Source organism: Bombina bombina, chromosome 5 (genome assembly GCF_027579735.1).
Source record: "Bombina bombina isolate aBomBom1 chromosome 5, aBomBom1.pri, whole genome shotgun sequence".
NCBI classification, from domain to species: Eukaryota; Metazoa; Chordata; class Amphibia; order Anura; family Bombinatoridae; genus Bombina; species Bombina bombina.
This window is the reverse complement of record NC_069503.1, coordinates 480,535,815-480,561,679: the sequence shown is the minus strand read 5'-3', so window position 1 is coordinate 480,561,679 and position 25,865 is coordinate 480,535,815. Positions and strand designations below refer to the sequence as shown.

Here is a 25,865-nt window from a genome sequence, read left to right as displayed (position 1 = left end):
ATACCATGAGAACAAAGTATATTTGATAATAAAAGAAAATTGGAAACTTTTTTTTTTTTAATTCTGCGCTCTATATGAATCATGAAAGAATACCAAATAGCAAAAAAGAAAATTTGGATTTCATATCCCTTTTTATTAAAAAAAAAAAAAAAAAATCCGGCCCACAGCCAATCACGAGCGAGCAGGAGCTGTCAATCTCCCCGCTTGGCCGAGACGAGGGAGATTGAAATTCACCACTTAAGAGGTGGTGAAAGGTTAGGGAAGAAGAATATGCAAAGATAATGATCTAAAAATCCAGTATTAAACCTTTTTAAAAACTTACATAAAAGCTCCCAGTTGAGCACTGTTGATGAGGTTAGGCTGGGACACCCAGTAAAAGGGGCTAGGGAGTCAGGAAGAGCAGACACTCCCTTCCCCTGCATATGAAAAGACCCTTCAGATAAACAGAAACAGCAGGAGTCTGTAGACCTGGGTCTATATCTGACACTTTGGGGCTTGGTTAAGAGTCTTAAAATCAGCACAATGTTATTTAAAAATAAGCAAAACTAAACATGGTTGCAAAAACACTTCCAGATGGGCAGTATAAATTGATCATGCAAAGACAAATCTAGTGTACAATGTCCCTTTTAACATTTGCTGCTACACAGTGTTTGAATAAACCTATACAGGAGCTAATTTACCACTTTCTGTAAGAAACTACAATCATACACACACCTGAATTTTCCAGTCATAAAGGCACACCAAACACCTTGTAATTGTGAGACATTTCTTTTTTCTTGATGCTGAGTTGTAGCCGGACAGATAGCTCAGCATGCTAAGACACTGTGGCTGAGCTCTGTAGCAACCCAAGGGTTGCAGGTTTGATCCCCGGCGAGGTCCACTCAGCCTTTCATCCTTCCGAGGTCGATAAAATGAGCAACTCCTTGAGACCCTTACGGGTGATTAGCCGCGCTTTACAAGTACCCAATACATACATACATACATACATACATACATACATACATACATACATACATACATACATACATACAGTTGTATATCAGTCAAGGCAATATATTTGTTTTTAAAATACATTTACATTCAAACTCCACTCACCACTTGCCTTATTTGGAGACAATTTAGAGCTCGAGTCTGCAGAGGACAAGTCCTAGTAATTCATGAGAGATAAATCCAAATAAATGTTATTTTGTAAGGAGATTTAGCAGTAGATCCTTTTTTAAAACTAAAATTACACTTTTTTTTGTAGATCTAATCATAATACATAGGGGTGTATGATGTGCTTGAGTGTTAATTATTGGTTAAAAGTATGCCACTAGCAAAGGAGGTGTATACTCATACCAGGATTTGATTAGTGGAACATATCATAACATATTGGATTCCTGTGGATTGTGTTTTTTTTTTTTTTTAAAAAGAGACTTGTACCTGGGTCAAAATACATAACGTTTTAAAACTCTTACTATTTCTAGTTAAATTAAGAAGTGTTTGTTTATAGGTAAGATGGTGAGAGTGTTGTTTTCTTTACGGTTTACATATTTTGGGCTAGGGTAGCAGTACCAAGCTCTTATAGCCATTTGGCTTTAATTCTGTGTGTGTTTAAAGATTAATTAATGGGCTTCTCTCAGGGTCTGCATGCATTTAGTTTTGTGCCTTGTAGAATAAACAATTTGATATATATACAGTCATGTGAAAAAGAAAGTTACACCCTCTTTGAATTTTATGGTTTTACGTATCAGGACACAATATTATTATTATTATTATCATTTATTTGTATAGCGCCGCCAAATTCCGTAGCGCTGGGTACAATGATAGGCGTATACAATGACAAAGGGTATACAATACAAATCATCTGGTCCTTAGAAGGTCTTAAAATTAGGTAAATATCACCTCAGATGAACAGCTGCGCATTACATATCTCATGATTATTTTACAAAATGGAGAAGCCATGTGTGAAAAAACTAATTACACCTTTACTGCTTCCATAGGAATTAAGAGGCTAAGTAGCAGACAGGTGCTGCTAATCAAATTTCCTTGATTAATTAATCATCAGCATCTCTATAAAAGCTTAAGTTTTAGCAGTTTGCTGGTCTGGAGCATTCAGGTGTGTGTTAATACAATGCCAATGAGGAAAGACATCCGCAATGATCTTAGAGAAGCAAGTGTTGCTGCCCATCAATCTAGGAAGGGTTACAAGGCCAATTTAAAGATTTTTCAAGTAGAAAACATTCAAGGCAGTTGCCAATCTTCCCATGAGTGAACGTCCCAGCAAATCCACCCCAAGGTCAGACTGTGCAATGCCCAGAGAAATTGCAAAAAAAAAAGTTATTTCTCAGACTCTACAGGCCTCAGTAGAAAGCCTCTTCTCTCTAAAAATAACATATATATATCAAATGGGTCCTTGTCCAAGTATTGCAACTCTTCAAAAGAGAACAAAAGACACAATATAAACAAGTACATGCGAGTACAAATTTGGCATTTTTAAGTGATTGTTCTTGATTCCAGGTGTTTTATATTGTGTCTTGTATTCTATTTTGAGTAGTTGCAATACTTGTAAGATATCTGGCCAAGGACCTTTTTTGAAAAAAGTTTAAATTTATGTGTAAATAAACAAAAACACCTCTAGCACTGAGATATAAAAATGGTTTGTTAGCAAAATCCCCCAAAGCTTATTATATAACATTATTCTGATTGCCTCACTTCTCTGTAATGATCAGCATGATTTCTTCATTTGTATCTTTTTAATATACTTGTTTTACAGAATTAATTGACTCCAAGCATACTGTTTTGCAAGCTTACTACAATCAAGAGTTGAGAGAACCAGTTGTTGGTATGCTTAATTTATACTAGTACTCTTGTATGCAATATGTGGTGTCTGAAATTAACATTTTATGTATTATAGTATGTTAGTTTATGATGTGTGTGTATGAATGTATATATATTATTATTCTTTATTTATAAAGCGCCAACAGATTCTGCAGCTCTGCCCATGGGTATAAGGATAAAAGTACAATGGAGAAACAATATGAGACAACATTTTACAGACCGATTCAGGGGGAATTGAGGGCCCTATTCAGAGAGAGAGAGAGAGAGAGTTGTTTTATTGTAAATATCAAGGAAGAATTCAATTTATTTACATAAGAATGTTCAGAACACGAATATGTGTGGGGCAAATAAAGAGCCAAAGACCAATAAGGTTTGTAGGTTCAGAGAAAAACAAAAATACACAGTTACATAATGTCAGTGAGGTAACGCATTAAAGTGAAAGTAAACTATCAAGCACCTCTATGCCGCAACGCAAAATACATATAAAATTATGTTGAGTTTAATTCATGATTTTTTAATATATTTTATCTATTAAGCTCATAATTGTACCTTTCAATTCGCTTATGTATATCGCCGTTCCTCCGCCTGGATAAAAAAATAAATAATTTCATGAGTCCACGACTTCATTGCAAATACTAGTGGGATATTCAACTCCTGGCCAGCAGGAGGAGGCAAAGAGCACCCCAGCAGAGCTGTTAAGTGTCACTTCCCTTACCCATAAACCCTAGTCATTCTTTGCCTCTATTGTCGGGAGGAGTGCGAAGATGAGTGTCTAAACATATTTAATCCTTTAATGGGTACTTTTCCCTGCAAGCAAGGATTGGGGACTATAAGCGTGTCCATGTCAATCTCTTTAGTAAGATTAATGGTGGCTTTTAGCAGTTCGAAGATGGCGAGGTGCTCTTTGCTTAGCGTCTAACATTAGTGCTACCCCATTATTGAAAACCAGGGTTGGTTACTCTGTTTTTTTTCGTTTCTTTCCTAAGATACGGTGAGTCCACGGATTCATCAATTACTGTTGGGAATATCACTCCTGGCCAGCAGTAGGAGGCAAAGAGCACCATAATCAAACTGTTAAAGGGACAGTCAACACAAGAATTTGTTTTGTTTAAAAAGAAAGATTAATCTTATTTTTGTCTCTAATTTTATTTAGATCGTATGTCAGATATTAGTTAAATTATTTGAGAGTGCTACCTCATTATGGACACTGAAACTGATTTATCTGTTAATTGTGAGAAGACTTTTTTGCCTGGAGGTACCTGTTGTTCCTCCTGTGCAATGTGGTGCCACATGCTTACATAAGACTTTATTATCCGAGGACAAAAATTCCCTTGCTGAGCCAGTAGTCTCTCAGGACAGTGTTGTCCATACCATGCCTCATCTTTCTCCTCAAACATCCCAAGCTTGATCTGTGTCACAGGCCGTGCCCTGCAGCTCCTCTCAGAGAGTCCCTGGGGGTGTTTATTTACCAGGGGATTTTGAGGCGCAGATAACTTCTGCTGTTTCTGCAGCTTTATGAACTTTTCCTGTTGCTGGTAAACGTAAGAGGAAATGTAAAAATATTTCTGTTAGTAAGGGTTCTGACTCCGCTAAGTCTGCATTAATCAGTCTCAATTTTCTGAGGAAGAAGATACCTCAGTAGCCTCTGAGGGTGAGATCTCAGACTCTCTGTAGTGGAAAATTCTACAGATTCAGAGGAGGTTAATTTTAGTTTTAAGCTAGAACACCTACAGTTACTTTTGAAGGCTCCGACTCATCTATTGTTGCTGAGAACCCAATGAAGTTGAGTAAACTTAAGAGTATATGATGTACCTTCATCTGTGTAAGTTTTTCCGGTTCCAGATCGTATGTCTGAAATAATAGCTAAGGAATGGGACAAGCCTGTGATTACTTTTTCCCCATCCCCTGTCTTTTAACCCCTTAATGACCACAGCACTTTTACATTTTCTGTCCGTTTGGGACCAAGGCTTCCTATGGAGGTGGTGAAGTAAGTTTGTGCTTGATTTTATTCTGTGATATGCGCTTCTCAGCATTTTGAAGCCTGATTCCTCTCGTACAGTGAATGTCAGAGGGACGTGTATCACGTCCCTATGGTTTTCTTTGTGGGAAATCTTTTCATAGGTTCTCTGTTATCGGTTGTAGAGATTCATCTCCTACCTCCCTTGTCAGATCGACGATATACTCTCATATACCATTACCTCTACTGATAACTGTTTCAGTACTGGTTTGGCTATCTGCTATATGTGGATGGGTGTCTTTTGGTAAGTATGTTTTTATTTCTTAAAGACACTCTCAGCTATGGTTTGGCACTTTATGTATTAATGTAAAGTTCTAAATATATGTATTGTACTTATATTTGCCATGAGTCAGGTTTATGTATATTTCCTTCTGCAGACTATCAGTTTCAAAATTGGGAAAAACGTATTTAGGAAGTTATTTTTTTCTTTTTCTTATCTGGGTTATAGTCTTTTCTTCAAAACTGACTGTTTTCATAAATTTTCACGGGCAAAATTTAGGCTTGCGAGGCTGCAAAATGCTTATATTTATTGTCATTTTTTTGGTGCGAAGGTGCGTTCGGTGATGCAAATTCGTCATTTCCGGCGTCTTAGTTGACGCCAGGTTTCCTTGCACAAGATTGCGTCTGCTATGACGCAAGTTGCGTCATTTCTGGATGTTAATTACTTTAGGTATTGAGGAAACTAGTCCTCTTGATATTAAAACTAGTAAACGTTTAAATTCTGTTTATAAACCTCCTGTGGTTACTCCAGAGGTTTTTCCTGTTCCTGATGCTATTTCTTATATGATTTCAAAGGAATGGAATAGGTCTGGAACTACTTTTATTCCTTCTTCTAGGTTTAAAAAGTTGTATCCTTTTCCAGCAGCCAGATTGGAGTTTTGGGAAAAAATCCCTAAAGTTGATGGGGCTATTTCTACTCTCGCCAAACGTACTACTATCCCTATGGAAAATAGTACTTCCTTTAAGGATCCTTTAGATAGGAAACTTGAATCTTATCTAAGGAAAGCTTATTTATTTTCTGGCTATCTTCTCAGGTCTGCAATTTCTATAGCTGATTTTGCAGCTGCATCAACTATTTGGTTGGAAAGCTTAGCGCAACAGGAAACAGATTCTCATTTTTCTAGCATTGTTTGCTTGCTTCAACATGCTAATCATTTTATCTGTGATGCTATTTTTGATATCATCAAAATTGATGTTAAATCTATGTCTTTAGCTATTTTAGCTAGGAGAGCTTTGTGGCTCAAATATTGAAATGCTGACATGGTATCCAAGTCTAGATTACTATCTCTTTCTTTCCAAGGTAACAATTTATTTGGTTCTCAGTTGGATTCCATTATTTCAACTGTCACTGGGGGGAAGGGAGTTTTTTGTACCTGAGGATAAAAGATCTAAAGGTAAATCTAAAGCTTCTAATAGTTTTTGTTCCTTTTGACAGAATAAGGAACAGAAACCAAATCCTTCCCCCAAGGAATCTGGTTCCAATTGGAAACCTTCATGTTGGAATAAATCCAAGCCTTTTAAGTAACCAAAGCCAGCCCCCAAGTCTGCATTATGGTGTGGCCCTCATACCAGTTCAGCTGGTGGGGGGCAGATTAAAAAAATTCTAGAACATTTGGGCAGATTCTGTCCAAAATCATTGGATTCAGAGCATTGTCTCTCAAGGGTATCGAATAGGATTCAGAATGAGACCTCCTGTGAGAATATTTTATCTCTCAGGCGTTCCAGCAAATCCAGTGAAGGCTCAGGCTTTTCTGAAGTGTGTTTCAGATCTAGAGCTTTCAGGGGTAATTATACCAGTTCTGTTTCAGGAACAGGGTCTGGGGTTTTATTCAAATCTATTCATTGTCCCAAAGAAAGAAAATTAATTCAGGCCAGTTCTGGATCTGAACATTTTGAACCATTTTGTAAGAGTGCCAACTTTCAAAATGGTGACTATAAGGACTATTCTGCCTTTTGGTCAGCAAGGTCATTTTATGTCCACGATAGACTTACAGGATGCATATCTTCATATTCTGATTCATCCAGATCACTATCGATTTCTGAGATTCTCTTTTCTAGACAAGCATTACAAATTTGTCGCTTTTCCATTTGGCCTAGTGACAGCTCCAAGAATTTTTTCAAAGGTTCTCGGTGCCCTACTCTCAGTAATCAAAGAACAGGGTATTGCAGTGTTTCCTTATTTGGACGTTATCTTGGTACTTGCTGAGTCTTTACATTTTGCAGAATCTCACACAAACTAACTAATGTTGTTTCTTCAAAGACATGGTTGGAGGATCAATTTACCAAAAAGTTCCTTGATTCCTCAGACAAGGGTCAACTTTTTAGGTTTCCAGATAGATTCAGTGTCCATGACTTTGTCTCTAACAGACAAGAGACAAATAAAATTGGTTTCAGCTTGTCGGAACTTTCAGTCTGTCATTCCCTTCAGTGGCTTTGTGCATGTAAGTTTTAGGTCTCATGACTGCAGCATCGGATGCGATCCCCTTTGCTCGTTTTCATATGAGACCTCTCCAGCTTTGTATGCTGAATCAATGGTGCAGGGATTATACAAAGATATCACAATTAATATCCTTAAATCCCAATGTTCGACTCTCTCTTACTTGGTGGTTAGACCACCATCGTATAGTTCAAGGGGCCTCCTTTGTTCAAACAATCTGGACTGTAATCACAACAGATGCAAGTCTTTCAGGTTGCGGAGCTGTCTGCGGATCTCTGACAGCAGAAGGGGTTTGGAAATCTCAAGAGGCAAGGTTACCAATCAATATTTTCAGGGCTCTTCAGGTTTGGCCTCTATTAAAGAGAGAACCATTCATTTGTTTTCAGACAATGTCACAACTGTGGCATATGTCAATTATCAGGGTGGGACTCGCAGTACCCTAGCTATGAAAGAAGTATCTCGGATACTTGGTTGGGCAGAATCCAGCTCTTGTCTAATTTCTGTGGTACATATCCCAGGTGTAGACAATTGGGAAGCGGGTTATCTCAGCTGTCAGACTTTAAATCCGGGGGAGTGGTCACTCCATCCAGATGTGTTTTTTCAGATTGTTCAGATGTGGGTTCTTCCAGAAATAGATCCGATGGCTTCCCATCTGAACAAGAAACTTCCCAGGTACCTGTCCAGGTCCAGGGATCCTCAGGCGGAGTCGGTGGATGCGTTAGCAGTTCCTTGGTTTTACCAACCTGCTTATATCTTCCCGCCTCTAGTTCTTCTTCCAAAAGGGATCTCCAAGATAATCATGGAACATTTGTTTGTGTTTCTGGTAGCACCAGCATGGCCTCACAGGTTCTGGTATGCGGACCTTGTCCGGATGTCCAGTTGTCAACCATGGCCACTTCCTTTAAGACCAGATCTTCTGTCTCAAGGACCGTTTTTCCATCAGGATCTCAAATCATTAAATTTGAAGGTATGGAAATTGAATGCTTAGTGCTTAGTCATAGAGGTTCCTCTGACTCAGTGATTGATACTATGTTACAGGCTCATAAATCTGTCTCTAGAAAGATTTATTATCGAGTTTGGAAGACTTATATTTCATGGTGTTCTTTTCATAAATTCTCCTGGCATTCTTTTGGAATTCCTAGAATTTTACAGTTTCTTCAGGATGGTTTGGATAAAAGTTTGTCTGCAAGTTCCTTAAAGGGACAAATCTCTGCTCTTTCTGTTTCATTTCACTGAAAGATTGCTAAACTTCCTGATATTCACTGTTTTGTTCAGGCTTTGGTCTCTCCTCCTTGGAGTCTTAATTTGGTCCTGAGAGCTTTACAGCCTCCTCCTTTTGATCCTATGCATTATTTGGATATTAAACTACTTTCTTGGAAAGTATTGTTCCTGTTGGCCATCTCTTCTGCTAGAAGAGTTTCTGAATTATCTGCTCTTTCTTGTGAGTCACCTTTTCTTATTTTTCATCAAGATAAGGCAGTTTTGCAGACTTCATTTAAATTTTTACCTAAAGTTGTGAATTCTAACAACATTAATAGGGACATTGTTGTCCCCTCTTTGTGTCCTAATCCTAAGAATTCTTTGGAGAGATCCTTACATTCCCTGGATGTTGTAAGAACTTTGAAATATTATGTTGAAGCTACCAAAGATTGCACGAAGACTTCTAGTCTTTGTTGTCTTTTCTGGTTTTAGGAAAGTGAAACAATGATGTGGGAGGCGCCTAAGGCAGTCTGTTTTAAAAGTTTAAATCTTTGAAGAGTATTCAACCCAAACCAATAAATTCCCTAGGCAGGAGAGTAAAAATCCAATTTAAAAATTGCATCAATAATTTATTTCACAAACCAAAATTAAACTACACATAATATTAAAAATATTAATTCTTTTAACGACACCAGTGTCTTAAGTTAAAATACTAGGGGCTTTTATATAATTCAGCATAAATTAACCCTAAATTGATTGGGTTAGTAATGCTTAGACTCAATATAAATTCTGTACTTAAAATTGTTTCTAAATAGTGTTTTCACATATAATACTTTGTATCTTCTAAAACAATATATAGAGCACAATGTGTAAATTCATAGAAGTCCCAATGATTGCATCAGCGTTTACTCAGCAGCGTAATTCCCAGTTTGTTGGCCCAACTTTTGCTGGATTTATAGTCTTAAATGCAAGATTAATAGTTCCCAAGTAAGTAGTGGTTAAAGTCGTACCTGCAGGTTTTTAAGAATGTTTACAATTTGGTAACTTTTTTTCGTTTGAATATCCCCTATCTAACACTGACATACCTGAACCACTGTCAGCAGAGTTGGTAACTCGATTCGGTTCAATCCTCCGTCCTCTGCTACAGTCCTCCACTTTATCAGATGATATAATGTTTCGTCCGTTGGTGCGCGCACTTTTTTGAATACTCCTACCGCTCCACCTGTACACTGACATTTGTATCTGTGTATAACACCTTTTGTTACTTTGCTGATGCGGTTACGGGAGTCTTGAAGGTGAATACGTTTTTTTTTTTCTTTTCTTTATCGGTCCAGACCTCTGTACTTAGGTCCTGTATTTCTGCAGCTCCAGACAGTGAACAACGCGTATCGGCTCCCATAGAGCCTTTGTCAAGATAGTTAGTTAGTCTTAGCTGCTCCTCCCTTTTTTATATCCATATAATTAACCCATTGTTCCCCTGGTTATATTGGGCGCAAAAATGACAGCTCTAATCTTCTTTTAGGTTATAACTCATTCACATTTAATATCTACATTTGATCTTGTATAAAATATGTATAGTCGCTAATAAAATTAATTTCTAATATATAGTGGATAAAAAAATCAATTTTTGATTTAAAATCTCCTGCATGGGTTTAAATTAGTGTTTTCCTTTTTAGAAAATCAAATTTAATTTAAAAAATATTAATTTAAAATAAAAAAAAAAAAAAATATATATATGTATATGTGTGTGTGTATGTATGTATGTATGTATGTATGTATATATATATATATATATATATAATACATTATTTTTCATTTCAACAAGTATATTCATATCCTTCAGCACAATTTATTATAATTAATGACAACTATTATAATTCTCTATCCAGTCCTCCGAATTTATTGTGTTTTTTACAGTTAAAGGGACAGTCTACACCAGAATTTTTATTGTTTTAAAAGATAGATAATCCCTTTATTACCCATTCCCCAGTTTTGCATAACCAACACAGTTATAATAATATACTTTTAACCTCTGTGATTATCTTGTATCTAAGCCTCTGCAAACTGCCCCTTTATTTCCGTTCTTTTGACAGACATGCAGTTTAGCCAATCAGTGCCTGCTCCCAGATAACTTCACGTGCACGAGCACAGTGTTAACTATATGAAATACGTGAACTAACACCCTCTAGTGGTGAAAAACTGTTAAAATGCATTCTGAAAAGAGGTGGCCTTCAAGGTCTAAGAAATTAGCATATGAACCTCCTAGGTTAAGCTTTCAACTAAGAATACCAAGAGAACAAAGCAAAATTGGTGATAAAAGTAAATTGGAAAATTGTTTAAAATTACATGCTCTATCTGAATCATGAAAGTTTATTTTGGCCTAGACTGTCCCTTTAACATAGTCCTCAAATTTCAGTTGTAATGTTCTTAATATTTGAAAAATCTTTTCATCAAATCAAATGATTCAAATCTAGTTCACTATTAAGACCAGCTGGAAATAGGGTCCCAAAGTCCTATATTAATTCTGCTTCTTGACTGAGTTTTTTTCTCCATATTTCCCCTTCTTCCATCAAGCATTACTTTCTTAATACCCCAAAATTTCATACTATCAGCATTCACCTTATGAATTTAATACAAGTGTTTATAAAGTGCAGTGTCCTGTCTGATGTTCAATACTTAAAATATGTTCTCTTATGCAGTCCTTTTTAGTTTTCTGCTCTTTTGACCAAAATACATTAAATTGCAATCACATTTTATAACTTATATTACATTCGTATCTGAACACCGTATTATTCCAATTATTTTTCCTGTTTTCTGTGATTTTAATATTTTTTAATTAACTACTAAATTTGCACGACTTGCAGGAATGGCAAGGAAAAAAACCTTTCTATTTTGTTTCCCTCTAAATCTTTAATTCCATTACCGAACATTGATAGATTCTTCTTTTTCTATTCACTAGGTGCTAGTAAGTTTTTGAAATTCCGTGCCTTCTTATAGATGAATCTTGGATTTTTCCCCAAGTTTGGGCCTATTAGAGGGTCTTTTTTAATAGAAGATGCCAATGTTTGTTAATCACTTTTCAAAAAAGTTTATGTTGGGAAGTGTAAGTGGTTATTAACGGTATAGTTGCATTATTCATAATTTTATTTTTATTTCTATTCTCCACTTTATTCCTTTTCTTAAGAAGCATTTTCCTATCTACACTCTTAATTTCATCAGCTATGTTTTCTATTTTATTCTCATCATATCCCTTCTGTTTGAATCGATCAATAAGAATCTTAGATTGTTCTTCATAGTCCTCTGTGTTACTGCAATGTTTCCTTATCCTTAACATTTGCCCTTTGGGTATATTCCTTTTCCAAGTTTCTAGATGGCTGCTTTTAGAATCAATATAATTGTTTGAATCAACCTTCTTAAAGTACGTCCTGGTTCTAATTTGTCCTTCCATTATTTCTATTTCAATGTCCAAAAAGATTATTTTCTTATAACTAAATTCATGTGTGAAACTAAGGCCAAAATCATTGTTATTAAGGTCCTCTCTAAATAGATTCAGCAATTCCTGATCTCCCTTCCAGATAAAAAACATATCATCAATGAAACGTCTTATAGAGCACAAGGTTTGCACCCCATGGGGAATTCTCCAATAGTTGGTTTTCAAAATTGCCCATAAACAAATTTGCATAACTGGGTGCGTACCTTGTACCCATAGCCGTTCCCTTGATTTGCACATAAAACATTGTCCTCAAATTTAAAATAATTTTTATTCAATATAAAAGTTATACAGTCCAAAATAAACTTTCCTTGTTTTTCCGTCATGTTTATATCTGCTTTCAGATATGATTCTATGGCCCCAATACCTAAATTATGATCTATATTTGTATATAAGGCACTGACATCACATGTCACTAGTATCATATTTTTTCCCCATTTTATTGAATCTATTCCATTTAAGAAGTGTGTGGAATCAGATAAATAAGAGGGAATATCTTTTAACATAGCTCTGTAAAAAATAGTCTATGTATTGTGATAAGTTAGATGTTATCGATTCTATGCCAGATATTATAGGCCTTCATGGTGGTTTCTTTAAGTCCTTATGAACTTAAGGTTAAAAGTACCATCAGTAAGTTAAATTCTGAATCATTAACTAAATTGGTTAATAGTGCCTCTTTAAGTAGTAGTTCCATCTGTTTTAAATAGTTGTCACCTGGGTCACTTTTCAATTTCTTATATGTAGCTGTGTCACCTAATAATCTATAAGCTTCTTCAAGATAGTATGTATTGTTCATAATCACTACCTCTCCGCTCTTATCGGCTTGCTTGATCACTATATCATTTCTAGTCTGAATGTCATTCAGGACTTTCTTTTCTTTTAGTGTTAAGTTCCATCTCATATTATCATTTGCAATATCTAATTTGTCTAAATCTTGTTTTACAAGTTTCAATAAAATTTCCATTTTCTTGGCTGGGAAAAAAAGTAGATTTCTGTTTAAATTCCGTATGAATATAGTTATTGGATATGGGCTGATTAGTTCTAGATTGGTCATTCACACTATTTTTAAGGATAGGATTTTTTTAGAAAATATTTTTTCAAAGTTAGTTTCCTGATAAATTGATTTATATTAATCAGGTGTTCAAATTTATTGAGTTTTGTTTAAGGTGCAAAGGATAACCCTCTTTAGTATTTTTTTTCCTGTTCTCTAGTTAGGGGTGCATCACTAATGTTAAAAATCCCTTTAACTGGTACATCATTTATTTTTTCTGATGTAGCTAGTTTTCCCTTTCCTCTACCTCTGTGCCCTTTCTTCTCCTTTTTTCCTTTCGGGGGATCGTGGTTTCTCCCTTGGCCTCTCTCTAAAAAATCATTTGATGTGCTTGGCTGTGGTGATTGTTTGATTATGGTTATTCTCATTTTCCAACACTTCATATCTGTTATGTACTGGTACTTTCCAGTTTGTTTGTCTATTTTCCTCTCTGACATTATGTCTAATTTGTTGTCTTTCATAATTCCTATTTCTGTTATACCAACCCCTAGTATTTTCACTCTCTTTATAATTCCACCTTCTATTCCTAAATTCCCTGGAATTCCTTCCATAATAGTCTTCGTTATTATATTGCTCGCTATCATTTCTAAAGTGCCAGTAGTCCTTCCTATTATTTCTATTGAACTCATGATTTCCATAGGGTTCATAGTTATTATATTTATACATCTCTTCATAATTTCTTTTCCATTTATTGGGGTATCTTTGGTTAAATACATTTTGTATTATAATTATGTCCCCAGTTTTCTCTCCTATTGTCAATCCCTCTGCCTGTTCTTCTTCTCATATTGGTCATATTTCTCTCCCTGGGTTTTCCTTCATTACTGGTCAGTATTCTCTCTCTGTTTATCAGCATTTGATGTCTTATTATGTAAATAGTTTGTCTTCTCTATTGTTTATTTTCCTTTTTCTTACTGAATAATATAATATTCTTTTTTGTGTTTTCTCTATCAAAACCTTCTATTCCCTCTAATTTATAATCCTCTTGGTCTCTTTGGTATTTATTCCATTTGGTCTTTAATATATCACTTTTGAGATCTTCTTATTTCTTAATTAAGACTTGCTGTTTATCTTTAGAAATTTATTTTTTCTTATTATCTAAAAACTTTTTATGTTTAATTATGTAATCTCCAATATTTTTAACTGCTAGTGTTCTAGCTTTAATTATTACTCCCACTAAATCTAGGGATGCTTTCTCTAAAATATCAAACCATTCCCCTTTGTGGACATTGTTCAATTCAAAGGTACAGTCTTTTCTAAGGCGTAAACCTCGAGGGACCATACCCATATCAACATATTTTTCCATAAATTTAAGTTCAGTATTAATCTTCATTTCTTTAACGAGTAAATTTTCACGATTCAGATTTTTCAATTCCCCTTCTTGTTCACTTAGATTCTTTGTAGAAACATTATTATTGGCAATTGATTCCTCTATTAATGTCAGTAAACTGTCTCTTGTTTTAAATATATCCATATTATTATATCCATTAGTGTTAAATACAAATAAATCTAATAAAAATAAATAGAAAAAAATCTAATAAATCTTAATTAATGATTCCTCACTTGGGCCAAATGTATAAGTACTAGATTTGTGTAGATTATTTAGTAATATATGAATATACTTTGTAAAGAATAATTATCAGAAAAAAATCTTAGCAGATAATGTATCGTATATTTCCTATAACTGAGTTCTTCTAGATGTGAGATGAATGAACAGTATAAGAATCCCAAAGAAAAATGTAACGAGCTGTCATTTTTGCGCCCAATATAACCAGGAGAACAAATGGGTTAATTATATGGATATAAAAAAGGAAGGAGCAGTTAAGACTGACTCTCTTGACAAAGGCGATACGCGTTAACTGTCTGGAGCTGCAGAAATACAGGACCTAAGTACAGAGGTCTGGACCGATAAAGAAAAAAAAAGGAAAAACTTGTATTCGCCTTCAAGACTCCCATAACCGCAACACCAAAGTAACAAGAGGTGTTCTACACTGAAACAAACGTCAGTGTACAGGTGGAGCAGTAGGAGTATTCAAAAAAGTGCGCACACCAACGGACGAAGCATATAGACTGATAAAGTGGAGGATTGTAGCAGAGGACGGAGGATTGTACCAAATCGAGTTACCAACTCTGACATACCTGAACTACTGTCAGCGGTGTTAGATACCGGAGATTCACACGAAAAAGGTACCAAGTTGTAAACATTCTTAAAAACCTGCAGGTATGACTTTAACCACTACTTACTTGGGAACTATTAATCTTGCATTTAAGACTATAAATCCAGCAAAAGTTGGTCAAACAAACTGGGAATTACGCTGATGCAATCATTGGGACTTCTATGAATTTACACATTGTGCTCTATATATTGTTTTAGAAGATACAAAGTATATGTGAAAACACTATTTAGAAACAATTTTAAGTACAGAATTTATATTGAGTCTAAGCCTTACTAACCCAATCAATTTAGGGTTAATTTATGCTGAATTATAGAAAAGCCACTAGTATTTTAACTTAAGACACCGGTGTCGTTAAAAGAATTTAATATTTTTATTATTATGTGTAGTTTAATTTTGTTTTGTGAAATAAATTGATGCAATTTTTAAATTGAATGTTTACTCTCCTGCCTAGGGAATTTATTGGTTTGGGTTGAATACTTTTCTTTATTTTTCAAAGATTTAAATTTTTAAAACAGACTGCCTTAGGCGCCTCCCACATCCTTCTTTTTTTTTTTTTTTCTTCATTTTTTAACTTGTTTTGAACAATTGGGTAACACCTTGTGAGAACAATTGGGTAACCTTGTGAGAAGTGTGACTGCTGGGATAGGCTAGTGCTGTGTAACAGAGTTCCTAGACAACGTATTTTAACTTAAAGGGACACTGTACCCAAAAAAATTCTTTCGTGATTCAGATTGAGTATGAAATTTTAAGCAACTTTCTAATTTACTCCTATTATCAAATTTTCTTCATTCTCTTGGTATCTTTATTTGAAATGCAAGAATGTAACTTTAGATGCCGGCCCATTTTAGGTGAACAACCTGGGTTGTCCTTGCTGATTGGTGGATAAATTCATCCACCAAAAAAAAAGTGCTGTCCAGAGGACTGAAACCAAAAAAAAGCTTAGATGCCTTCTTTTTCAAATAATGATAGCAAGAGAACGAAGAAAAATTGATAATAGGAGTAAATTAGAAAGTTGCTTAAAATTGTATGCTCTTTCTGAATTACAAAAGAAAAAAATTTGGGTACAGTGTCCCTTTAACTGGTTCTAGGAAAGGTCAGGAAGCTTCTGCCATTTCCTTGGCATCTTGGTTATAGCTTTTGATTCATAAGGCTTATGTGGAGTCGGGTCAGGCCCCGCCTCAGAGAATTACAGCTCATTCTACAGATCAGTCTCCACTTTGTGGGCTTTTAAGAATGAAACTTCAGTTGATCAGATTTGCAAAGCAGCAACTTGGTGTTCTTTGCATACATTTACTAACTTCTACCGTTTTGATGTATTTGCCTCTTCGGAAGCAGTTTTTGGTACAAAAGTTTTTCGGGCAGCTGTTTCAGTTTGATTCCTCTGCTTATGTTTTCAGTTTTTGTTTTTCTTTTCAATTATAAGAAAAACTTATTCTTTTGGTTGTGGATTTAATTTTTCAGCGGAAAATAGCTGTTTTTATTTTATTCCTCCCTCTCTAGTGACTCTTCTGTGGAGTTCCACATCTTGGGTATTACTATCCCATACGTCACTGGCTCATTCTTGCCAATTAAATGAAAGAAAACATAATTTATTTAAGAACTTACCTGATAAATTAATTTCTTTCATATTGGCATAAGTCCATGAGACCCACCCTTTTTATGGTGGTTATGTTTTTTTGTATAAAGCACAATTATATTTCCAGTTGCTTTTTACAATTTTTTCTATCACCCCACTACTTGGCTATTCGTTAAAATTAATTGTTGGTGTAATGAGGGGTGTATTTATAGGCATTTTGAGGTTTGGAAAACTTTGCCCCTCCTGGTAGGATTGTATATCCCATACGTCACTAGCTCATGGACTCTTGCCAATATGAAAGAAATGAATTTATCAGGTAAGTTCTTACATAAATTATGTTTTTTTAGAAGACATCCCAAAGTATTGATCTAGGCCCATTTTGGTATATTTCATGCCACCATTTCACAGCCAAATGCGATCAAATTAATAAAAAGTTAAATTTTTCAAAAACTTTTGGTTTCTCACTAAAATTATTTACAAACAGCTTGTGCAATTATGGCACAAATGGTTGTAATTGCTTCTCTGTGATCCCCTTTGTTCAGAAATAGCAGACATATATGGCTTTGGCGTTGCTTTTTGATAATTAGAAGGCCACTAAATGCCGCTGTGCATCACGTGTATTATGGCTAGCAGTGAAGAGGTTAATTAGGTAGCTTGTAGGGAGCTTGCAGTGTTAATGTTAGCTTTAGTGTAGAGATCAGCCTCCCATCTGACACATCACACCCCCTGATCCCTCCCAAACAGCTCTCTTCCCTCCCCCATCCTACAGTTGTCCTCGCCATCTTAAGTACTGTCAGAAAGTCTGCCAGTACTTAAATAAAAGGTATCTTTTATTTTATTTTTTATAGCATATTTTTACATATGCTGCTGTGTAGGACCCTCCCCCTCTACCTTATTGGGAGCCATCTTGGGTACTGGCAGCTGTCTGCCAGTACCCAGTTTAGAATAAAATAGATTTTTTTTTCCATTATTTTTTTTTCTGTAGTGTAGCTTCCCCCCCCCCCCCCCCCCAAAGACCAACCCCCCCCCCCCGCCCTCTCCCATATCCCTTTTTGATCCTTTTTTTTTTTTTTTTATCCATTCCCTCCCTCATTTTTCCCCACTTATTAACATAAACTTTTTCTGTAGTGTAGCGGTTCCCACCTCCGATCCCGCCCCCCTCTTACTGAAAGAAGCCATCGATGGCCGCCCATCCGCCTCCCACATCAGCTCCCGCCCACCAACGATTGTGGCCATCGATGTCCGGTGCAGAGAGGGCCACAGAGTGGCTTTCTCTGCATCAGAGGGCTAAAACATGTTATTGCAGGATGCCTCATTATCGAGGCATCACTGCAATAACCAGGAAGCGGTCATTATCGCTTCCACCGCTTTCCAAGACCTAGGATGTACGTCCTCGGTCGTTAAGTGTATTTTTTTTTTAAAGTTGTACGTCCTCAGCCCTTAAGGGGTTAAAAAGATGTTTCCTGTTGCTGACTGTATACGTGACTCATGGTGCACAGTGCCTAAAGTAGAGGGAGCTATCTCTACTCTAGCTAAGAGAACTACTATTCCTATTGAGGATAGTTGTTCTTTCAAGGATCCCATGGATATGAAGCTTGAGGCTAATCATCAGGGATTACAGTGGCAACCTGTTGCTAGTATTGCTTTGGTTGCAGGAGCAGCATCTTATTGGTGCAATGCCTTGTCTGAACTAATTTCAGAAGAGACCACTATAGAGGAGATCCAGGATAGGATCAAGGCTCTTAAGTTGGCCAGTACTTTTATCTGTGATGCTAACATGCAAGTTGTTAGGCTGGGAGCCAAGATTTCTAGACTTGCTGTTCTAGCTCGCAAAGATTTATGGTTAAAATCTTGGTCTGCAGATGTATCTTCTAAGTCTAAACTTCTGTCTTTACCTTATAAAGGCAAGACATTATTTGGTCCTGGTCTGGCTAAGATCATTTCGTAAATTGCGGATGGAAAGGGATCTTTCCTTCCTCAGGACAAAAAGAATAGACCTACGGGTCGCCAGAATTCTAATTTTCGTTCCTTTCGTAACTTCAAAGGACAAAAGTCTTCCTCTTCCAAGATGGAACAATCCAGGACTTCATGTAAGTCCAGTCAGCCTTGGAATAAGGGGAAGCAAGCCAAGAAGCCTTCAACTGAATCTAAATCCGCATGAGAAGGGACTGCCCCTGATCCAGTCCTGTATCAGGTGGGGGCCGACCTTTTTCTTTTTTTCGACAGGCTTGGATACGCAATGTCCTAGATCCTTGCGCCGTGGACATAGTATCCCAGAGTTACAGAATAGGATTCAAAGTTTGTCCTATCGGGCAGATTTATCCTCTCAAGGTTATCTGCAAACCAGGTATAGAGAGAGGCCTTCTTAAGTTGCATAAAGGACCTATCTTCTCTGGGGGTGATTGTTCCAGTTCCAATGGAGGAACAAGGTCAAGGATTCTATTCAAATCCTTTTTGTGGTTCACAAAAAGGAGGGAACTTTCTGTCCCATTTTGGACCTAAAGTGTCAACAAATTCCTCAGAGTTCTGTCCTTCAAAATGGAAACCATTCGTTCCATTTTTCCTTTGGTCCAACAGGGTCTTCATGTTCCCATTCACAGGGATCATCACCAATTTCTGAGATTTGCTTTTCTGGACAAGCATTTCCAATTTGTTGCACTTCCATTTGGCCTTGACACGGCTCCCAGAATCTTCACAAAGGTTCTGGGGGCTCTTCTGGCAGTGGTCAGATCTTACTTGGAATGACATCTTGGTTCAGGCGTCATCTTTTCAACTAACAAGATCTCATACAGCGATGTTGTTGTCTATTCTACGTTCCCATGAGTGGACAGTGTATTTGAAAAAAAGTTCCCTAGTACCAGCTACAAGGGTGTGTTTCTTGGGAACAATTCTAGGTTCTCTATCCTTGAAATTTTTTCTGACGGATGTCGAAAAATCCAAACTTCTTGCTTCATGCCACTCTCTCCAGTCTTCTGTTCGTCCATCAGTGGCTCAATGCATGGAGGTGATCGATCTAATGGTAGCTTCCATTGACATCATTCCTTTTGCTCGGTTCCATCTGAGACCTCTGCAGCTCTGCATGCTCAGTCAATGGAACAGAGATCTCTCGCAGAGGATAACTCTGGATCCCCTAACAAGGGACTCTCGTGGTGGATTTCTCAGTACCATCTGTCTCGGGGCACATCCTTCCTGTGTGATTGTGACCACAGACGCCAGCCTGTTAAGCTGGGGTGCAGTTTGGGGCTCCTTAAAAGCTCAGGGTCTGTGGACTCGGGAGGAGTCATTTCTTCCCATAAACATCCTGGAATTGAAATCTTCAATGCTTTGACAGCTTGGCCTCAGTTAACCTTGTTCCGGGTTTATCAGATTCCAATCGGACAACATTACCTCTGTGGCTTACATCAACCACCAGGGAGGAACTCGAAGTTCCTTAGCAATGAAGGAGGTCTACAGTTGGCGGAAGCGCACAATTGTCTCCTATCTACCATCCACATTCCAGGCGTGGACAACAGGGAGGCGGATTTTCTGAGCAGACAGACCTTTCATTCCGGTGAGTGGGCTCTCCATCCGGGGGTATTCTCAAAGTTAACCCTCAGGTGGGGGTTCGGGAGTTGGATCTGGTGGCGTCTCATCAAAACACCAAGCTTCCAAAGTACGGTTCTCAAGCTGCTCCGATACACACTCTGACGGTTCCTTGGAACTTCACTCTGGCATACCTGTTTCCTCCGTTTGCTCTCCTTCCAAAAGTATTACTTGTATCAAACAGGAGAGAGCGTCTGTGATTCTAATAGCTCCTGCATGGCCTCGCAGGATTTGGTTCGCGGATCTGGTTCGCATGTCATCTTTTCCACCTTGGTGGTTGCCTCTGAGTAGGGACCTTCTACTTCAGCGTCTCCTCCTTCATCCAAATCTAGATTCTGTCAAGCTGACTGCTTGGAGATTGACTGCCTAGTTTTGGCTAGACATGGCTTCTCTGAGACGGTCATTGATACCATGCTTCAGGCTCGTAAGACTGTTACTCGCAAGATTTATCATAAAGTATGGTGTAACTACCTTTATTGGTGTAAATCTAAGGGTTTCTCTTGGAGTAAGGGTACCCAGAATTTTGTCTTTTCATCAGAAGGGCCTGGAGAAGGCTTTGTCAGTCAGTACTCTGAAGGGTCAGATTTCTGCACGTCTATTCTTTTGCACAAATGTCTGGCATAGATGTGCAATCTTTTGATCAGGCCTTGGTCAGAATCAGACCTGTGCTTAAACCTGTTGCTCCTCCTTGGAGTCTTAATCTTGTTCTTAAAGTTTTACAGCAGGCTCAGTTTGAGCCAATGCATTCTGTTGATATTAAATTATCTTGGAAGGTTTTGTTTCTTCTTGCTATTTCTTCTGCTTGCAGAGTTTGAGCTTTCAGCTCTGCAGTGTGATTCCCCTTACCTTATTTTTCATGCGGATAAGGCGGTCCTTCGTACTCAGCTGGGTTTTCTTCCTAAGGTAGTGTTGGATCGCAATATTAATCAGGAAATTGATGTTCCTTCTTTTTGTCCCAATCCTTCTTCCCAGAAGGAACATCGAACGTCATAAAGGTCAGAAGACCAATTCTACTACCCTCTCTCTCTGGTTGAGAAGTGTTAACTGGTTAGCTTATGAGACAGCTGGAAAATAACCTAAGTTCTGAGAGAATTACGGCTCATTCCACGGTCTCCTCTTCTTGGGCTTTCAAAAATGAAGCTTCTGTGGAGCAAATTTGCAAGGCGGCAACATGGTCCTCTTTGAATACCTTTTCCAAATTCTATAAATTTTATACTTTTGGCCTCGGCTGAGACTTCTTTTGGGAGAAAAGTTCTTCAAGTGGTTGTGCCTTCTGTTTGTCCGCTTGTCTTCTCCCTCTCTTTTCATTCTGTGTCCTCTAGCTTGGGTATTGGTTCCCACTAGTAATTGAAATGAAGTTGTGGACTCTCCATGCCATAGGAAAGAAAACAAAATGTATGCTTACCTTATAAATGTATTTATTTCCGGTCATGGAGAGTCCACGACCCCGCCCTTATTTAAATTTAAGACAGCAGTTTTTTCTGTTAACCTCAGGCACCTCTATACCCTTGTGTTATCATCTTTTTCCATTTCCCTTCGGCCGAATGACTGGGGGTTATGGCTAAGGGAAGTGACACTTAACAGCTCTGCTGGGGTGCTCTTTGCCTCCTCCTGCTGGCCAGGAATTGAATATCCCACTAGTAATTGGAATGAAGTCGTTGACTCTACATGCCCGGGAATAAATTTCAGGTAAGGATAAAAAATTTTTTTTTGATATGACGAATATCTTCTTAACTATTCTTATTGGTCCCCCAATGGTGTCTGAAAATTTTTACTCTACGCCCCCAACTTCAACTACGCATGCGACTCATTGAATTTACTACCTGTATAGAAGCGAGTTCGAGAAACGCATGTGCATTGTCCTCAACAGGGAAACTTTGTGATTGACGTACCAGCATCGCCATAAAGCGATCGCAACAAGTAAATACATTGGATCAATCAAATGCATGTGCAATACATGTTGCTTTACGGGAGCACACATGGATGAACATGTAAGAGTGGGTGGGACCGCTCTTACTTGTAAAATAGCAAACCAAATGCTAGAAAAATCTGTAATATATAAAAATTAAGGAATTTAAAAAAAAAAAACTTTTCAACTACATAGTGTTATAAGAGGAATCCATGGCATTAAATCTGTTGGTGAAAATTTTATTTCACTTTAAACTTCCTCATACATCCTCAGATGGTTGTTATTTCAACAGAGTTTTAAGGTACACAACTAAAATATCTTTGTTAAAACTGTTTGAGTTTGACATACACACAATATCAGAACCATACACACTTGATTTTCTCAAAATAACCTTAATATTTATTATGTAACATTTTAAGAGAATATATCATTGGTCAAGGAATTCTACACATGTTCTTGTCCTACACCTTTCAAACATTAGTCATCTCCCCCACCGTGAAATAAATTTAGAATGTTGTGCTGATTTAGGGGCGAATTTATTAAATGTCGGACGGACATGATCCGCTGTGGATCATGTCCGCCCGATGTCGCTAAATGCCGACATCATAGTTGTCTGTATTTGTCATTGCACAAGCATTTTCAGTGAAATGCTTGTGCAATGCCGACCCCTGCAGAATTGATAGAAGGGGGTGTCAATCATCCTGATCGTATCCAATCGGGATGATTGCTGTTCGCCGACTCAGAGGTGGCGGACGAGTTAAGGAGCAGCGCTTTTACGACTGCTACTTCTTAACTTCTGATTCTGGCGAGTCTGAAAGCTTGCGCGGAATAAGCAGCTTTGACTGCTTAGTAAATTGGCCCCTTTGTGTTTAAAGGGACAGTACACTGTAAAATTGTTTTTATGTTAATGTATTTTTCAATGACGTGTTATACCAGCTGCAGAGTATAAAATTTATGAGAAATTGCATTTTCGGTTTATTTGTGTATATGAAGTAGCTGGTTTTGAGCTTTAAAACCACAGCCAATTACAATGGGTTGCGCTTAGAGTAATATCAGATCTCATTTTATCACTTTTATGTGCACACACTTGCTTCCTTTAATCTTATATTTGTCTAGAAAACCAAAGCTCAATACTTTGAGAGAACAATGGAAAATTGTCATGCCCCCCACTGAGAGTGTAATCTCTTCTGCTGGCTGTGTTTACTTAGGCTATTCAATAGAATATACTCCAGTATAGAAACTTTCAGTATAGGTTGGGATACCACAGGCTAAATCGGCTATTTCAAATGCCAAAATAGGGGTAAAGGAGCTACTTGTAAACAATTTAAAACACTCCAGCAGGTAAAATGAATCATTGGGAATAATTTAAAAGGGAGATCATTTTTGGGTGAACTGTCCCTTTAATGAAACAGTGGTGAGTTTTTTTTTTTGTCGTCCCCCCCCTCAGATTAATACTATATTTATTTTAAAACATTTCCCCAAAAAAATACTTAATATATGTATATATTGTCCCTTTGCATTTTAACAGGCCTGGAATATGTGGTAGAATACAAAGGTCAAAATGTTAAAGAGGGCCCTTATGCATGTGAACTCTGTAAGTTTGATGGGGATGTTTACAGCATAATACAGCATCTTACTAGCTTCAAACATAGAAAGATTTTTATGGTAAGTGGTAGTTGTTGTTTTTTTTTATCTTGAAGAAATGTATCTGATCTGATTAATAAAGTTTGTTTTATATATTCATATATATTCGATAAGACTAAATTTGCAGAAAACTAATTTTTTATATTCTGTTATGGCAGAACATGACAGTTATTTACAATTTATTCTGATGAAGCTGAAAGCCTGGTTAGTTATGTCAACACAACACATCTACATTGAAAGCTGTATCTCACAAATTCATGCTGTAGGAGTTAATGGGACAGTCTACACCTTAGGCATCTTAAAGTGAAAGTCAACCCTAGCATTTGTGAAACACTAGGATTTACAATTGAGACAAATAAAGAGGACTTTCATTCATGAAGTATAAAATACTTAATGCAGAAAGCTCCTTTATTAGTTTCAAGCGATCGCCACTCTGAGCTGCTAAGGCAGCCCACGGCAGAACGCTTTTTGCTAAGAGGTGACGTTTTCACCTCTTAGCAAATAGTGTGCTTGAAATTTGGCACCACAGGGAGGTAACCTCTTGGCAAAACAGCGATCTGCCGTGGGCTGCTTTAGCAGCTTAAAGTGGTGATAGCTTGAAATAAGTAAAGGAGCTTTCTGCATGAAGTATGTTATACTTCATGAATAAAAGTCCCCTTTATTTGTTTCAATAGTCACTATATTATATTCAGTATGTGACACTATCCCCATCCTATATATACTGCAATTATGACATTAGTGTTTTTTGGGGTGTTAATATATATATCTCCAGCTATTTACCACTACATTTTGCAAAGGTCCAAGTCTTATATTGTTTATGACATATTAGCCCTTGAATTATGGTGAGACTATTATTATGCATGATGTTCATAACATAAGCTAATTAATATCATGTTACCCAAGGTCCAAAAGTAAAGTCTGTAACACTTTTCAATTGTTACGATATAATTTTTATATATGACGCCCATGTTTTGTACTATTTAATTCTATACTGTTTCATGGTCCATAAGTGACCGTCCATATCTCCAGATCTCCTCTGAGTAATACTTATCCAATTAGGTACAAGAGTGGCCTTTCAAGAACTAAGAGGAAACTAAAAATATATGAAAAGAGAGGTTCCAAGTTGTGTTTACTCATTGTTGATCCACAGGTTATTCTCTTACATGTTGTGATTTGGCCCTGAATAGTGCAGTTGTTGTTCTGTACTGTGATTATATTACAAATATCAAACATTGTCCTATTACTTATATCTTGTGTAAACTGTTTAAATGCTTATGTATTTCCTGACCACCTCAATAAAAAATTATTGAAGGTTAAAAACAATAAAAAAGTTTACTGTTATTGCTGTATGATATAGAAAGGATGCAGGAGGATCTAATGTAAGACTTTAAGATGACTAAGGTGTAAACTGTCAATTTAAACAAATAGGTGCTGGTAACAGTGCAATAACAATAATACAATTCTCTTTTGAGCATTTGCACACTAATTGCTCTTTAAATAAATTATCTGTACATTTTTTTTGTGAGGTATGTTCATTGGAATATGTTTCTAACTTTTGTTAAAGGACCATTAACCCTTTAAGGACACAGCTTTCAGTTAGCTCAATTGTTTTATGACGGAAAAATTCCTTCATATGTCCTTAAGAGGATAAATATAAAATAATTGTATTATTTACAAATACTTCAAGAAAAGACAATGCATTAGCACTTGCCTTTAATTTTAAATGAGTATTTATTTATTTTTTATCTTTTTTTTTTTTTTTGGCCAAATGTCAGTTAATTCCATTTTGCCTACCCTTGTATCAAGTGACATCCACCCGCCAATCGCATAGAAATATTTACTGTGCACTCTTGCTAATACTCCATAGAAGCCAGTGCCTCAGAATGTATGCATATAAAAAGATTGCACATATTTTGATAATGGTGGTAAAGATTTGTTTTTTTTCTTGAAATTACATGCTCTGTT

General features: G+C 36.8%; 1 protein-coding gene across 1 annotated transcript in view; it reads left to right on the top strand.

Moving 5' to 3' along the window:
• The window catches only part of LOC128660492 (uncharacterized), a 212,942-nt gene that overhangs the window by 22,261 nt on the left and 164,816 nt on the right, over positions 1 to 25,865 (top strand). The window contains exons 8-9 of the mRNA XM_053714379.1: positions 2,756 to 2,824; positions 23,785 to 23,921. Of these exons, the coding sequence (XP_053570354.1) occupies positions 2,756 to 2,824; positions 23,785 to 23,921 (206 nt within the window). The remainder of the gene's footprint in view (positions 1 to 2,755; positions 2,825 to 23,784; positions 23,922 to 25,865) is intronic.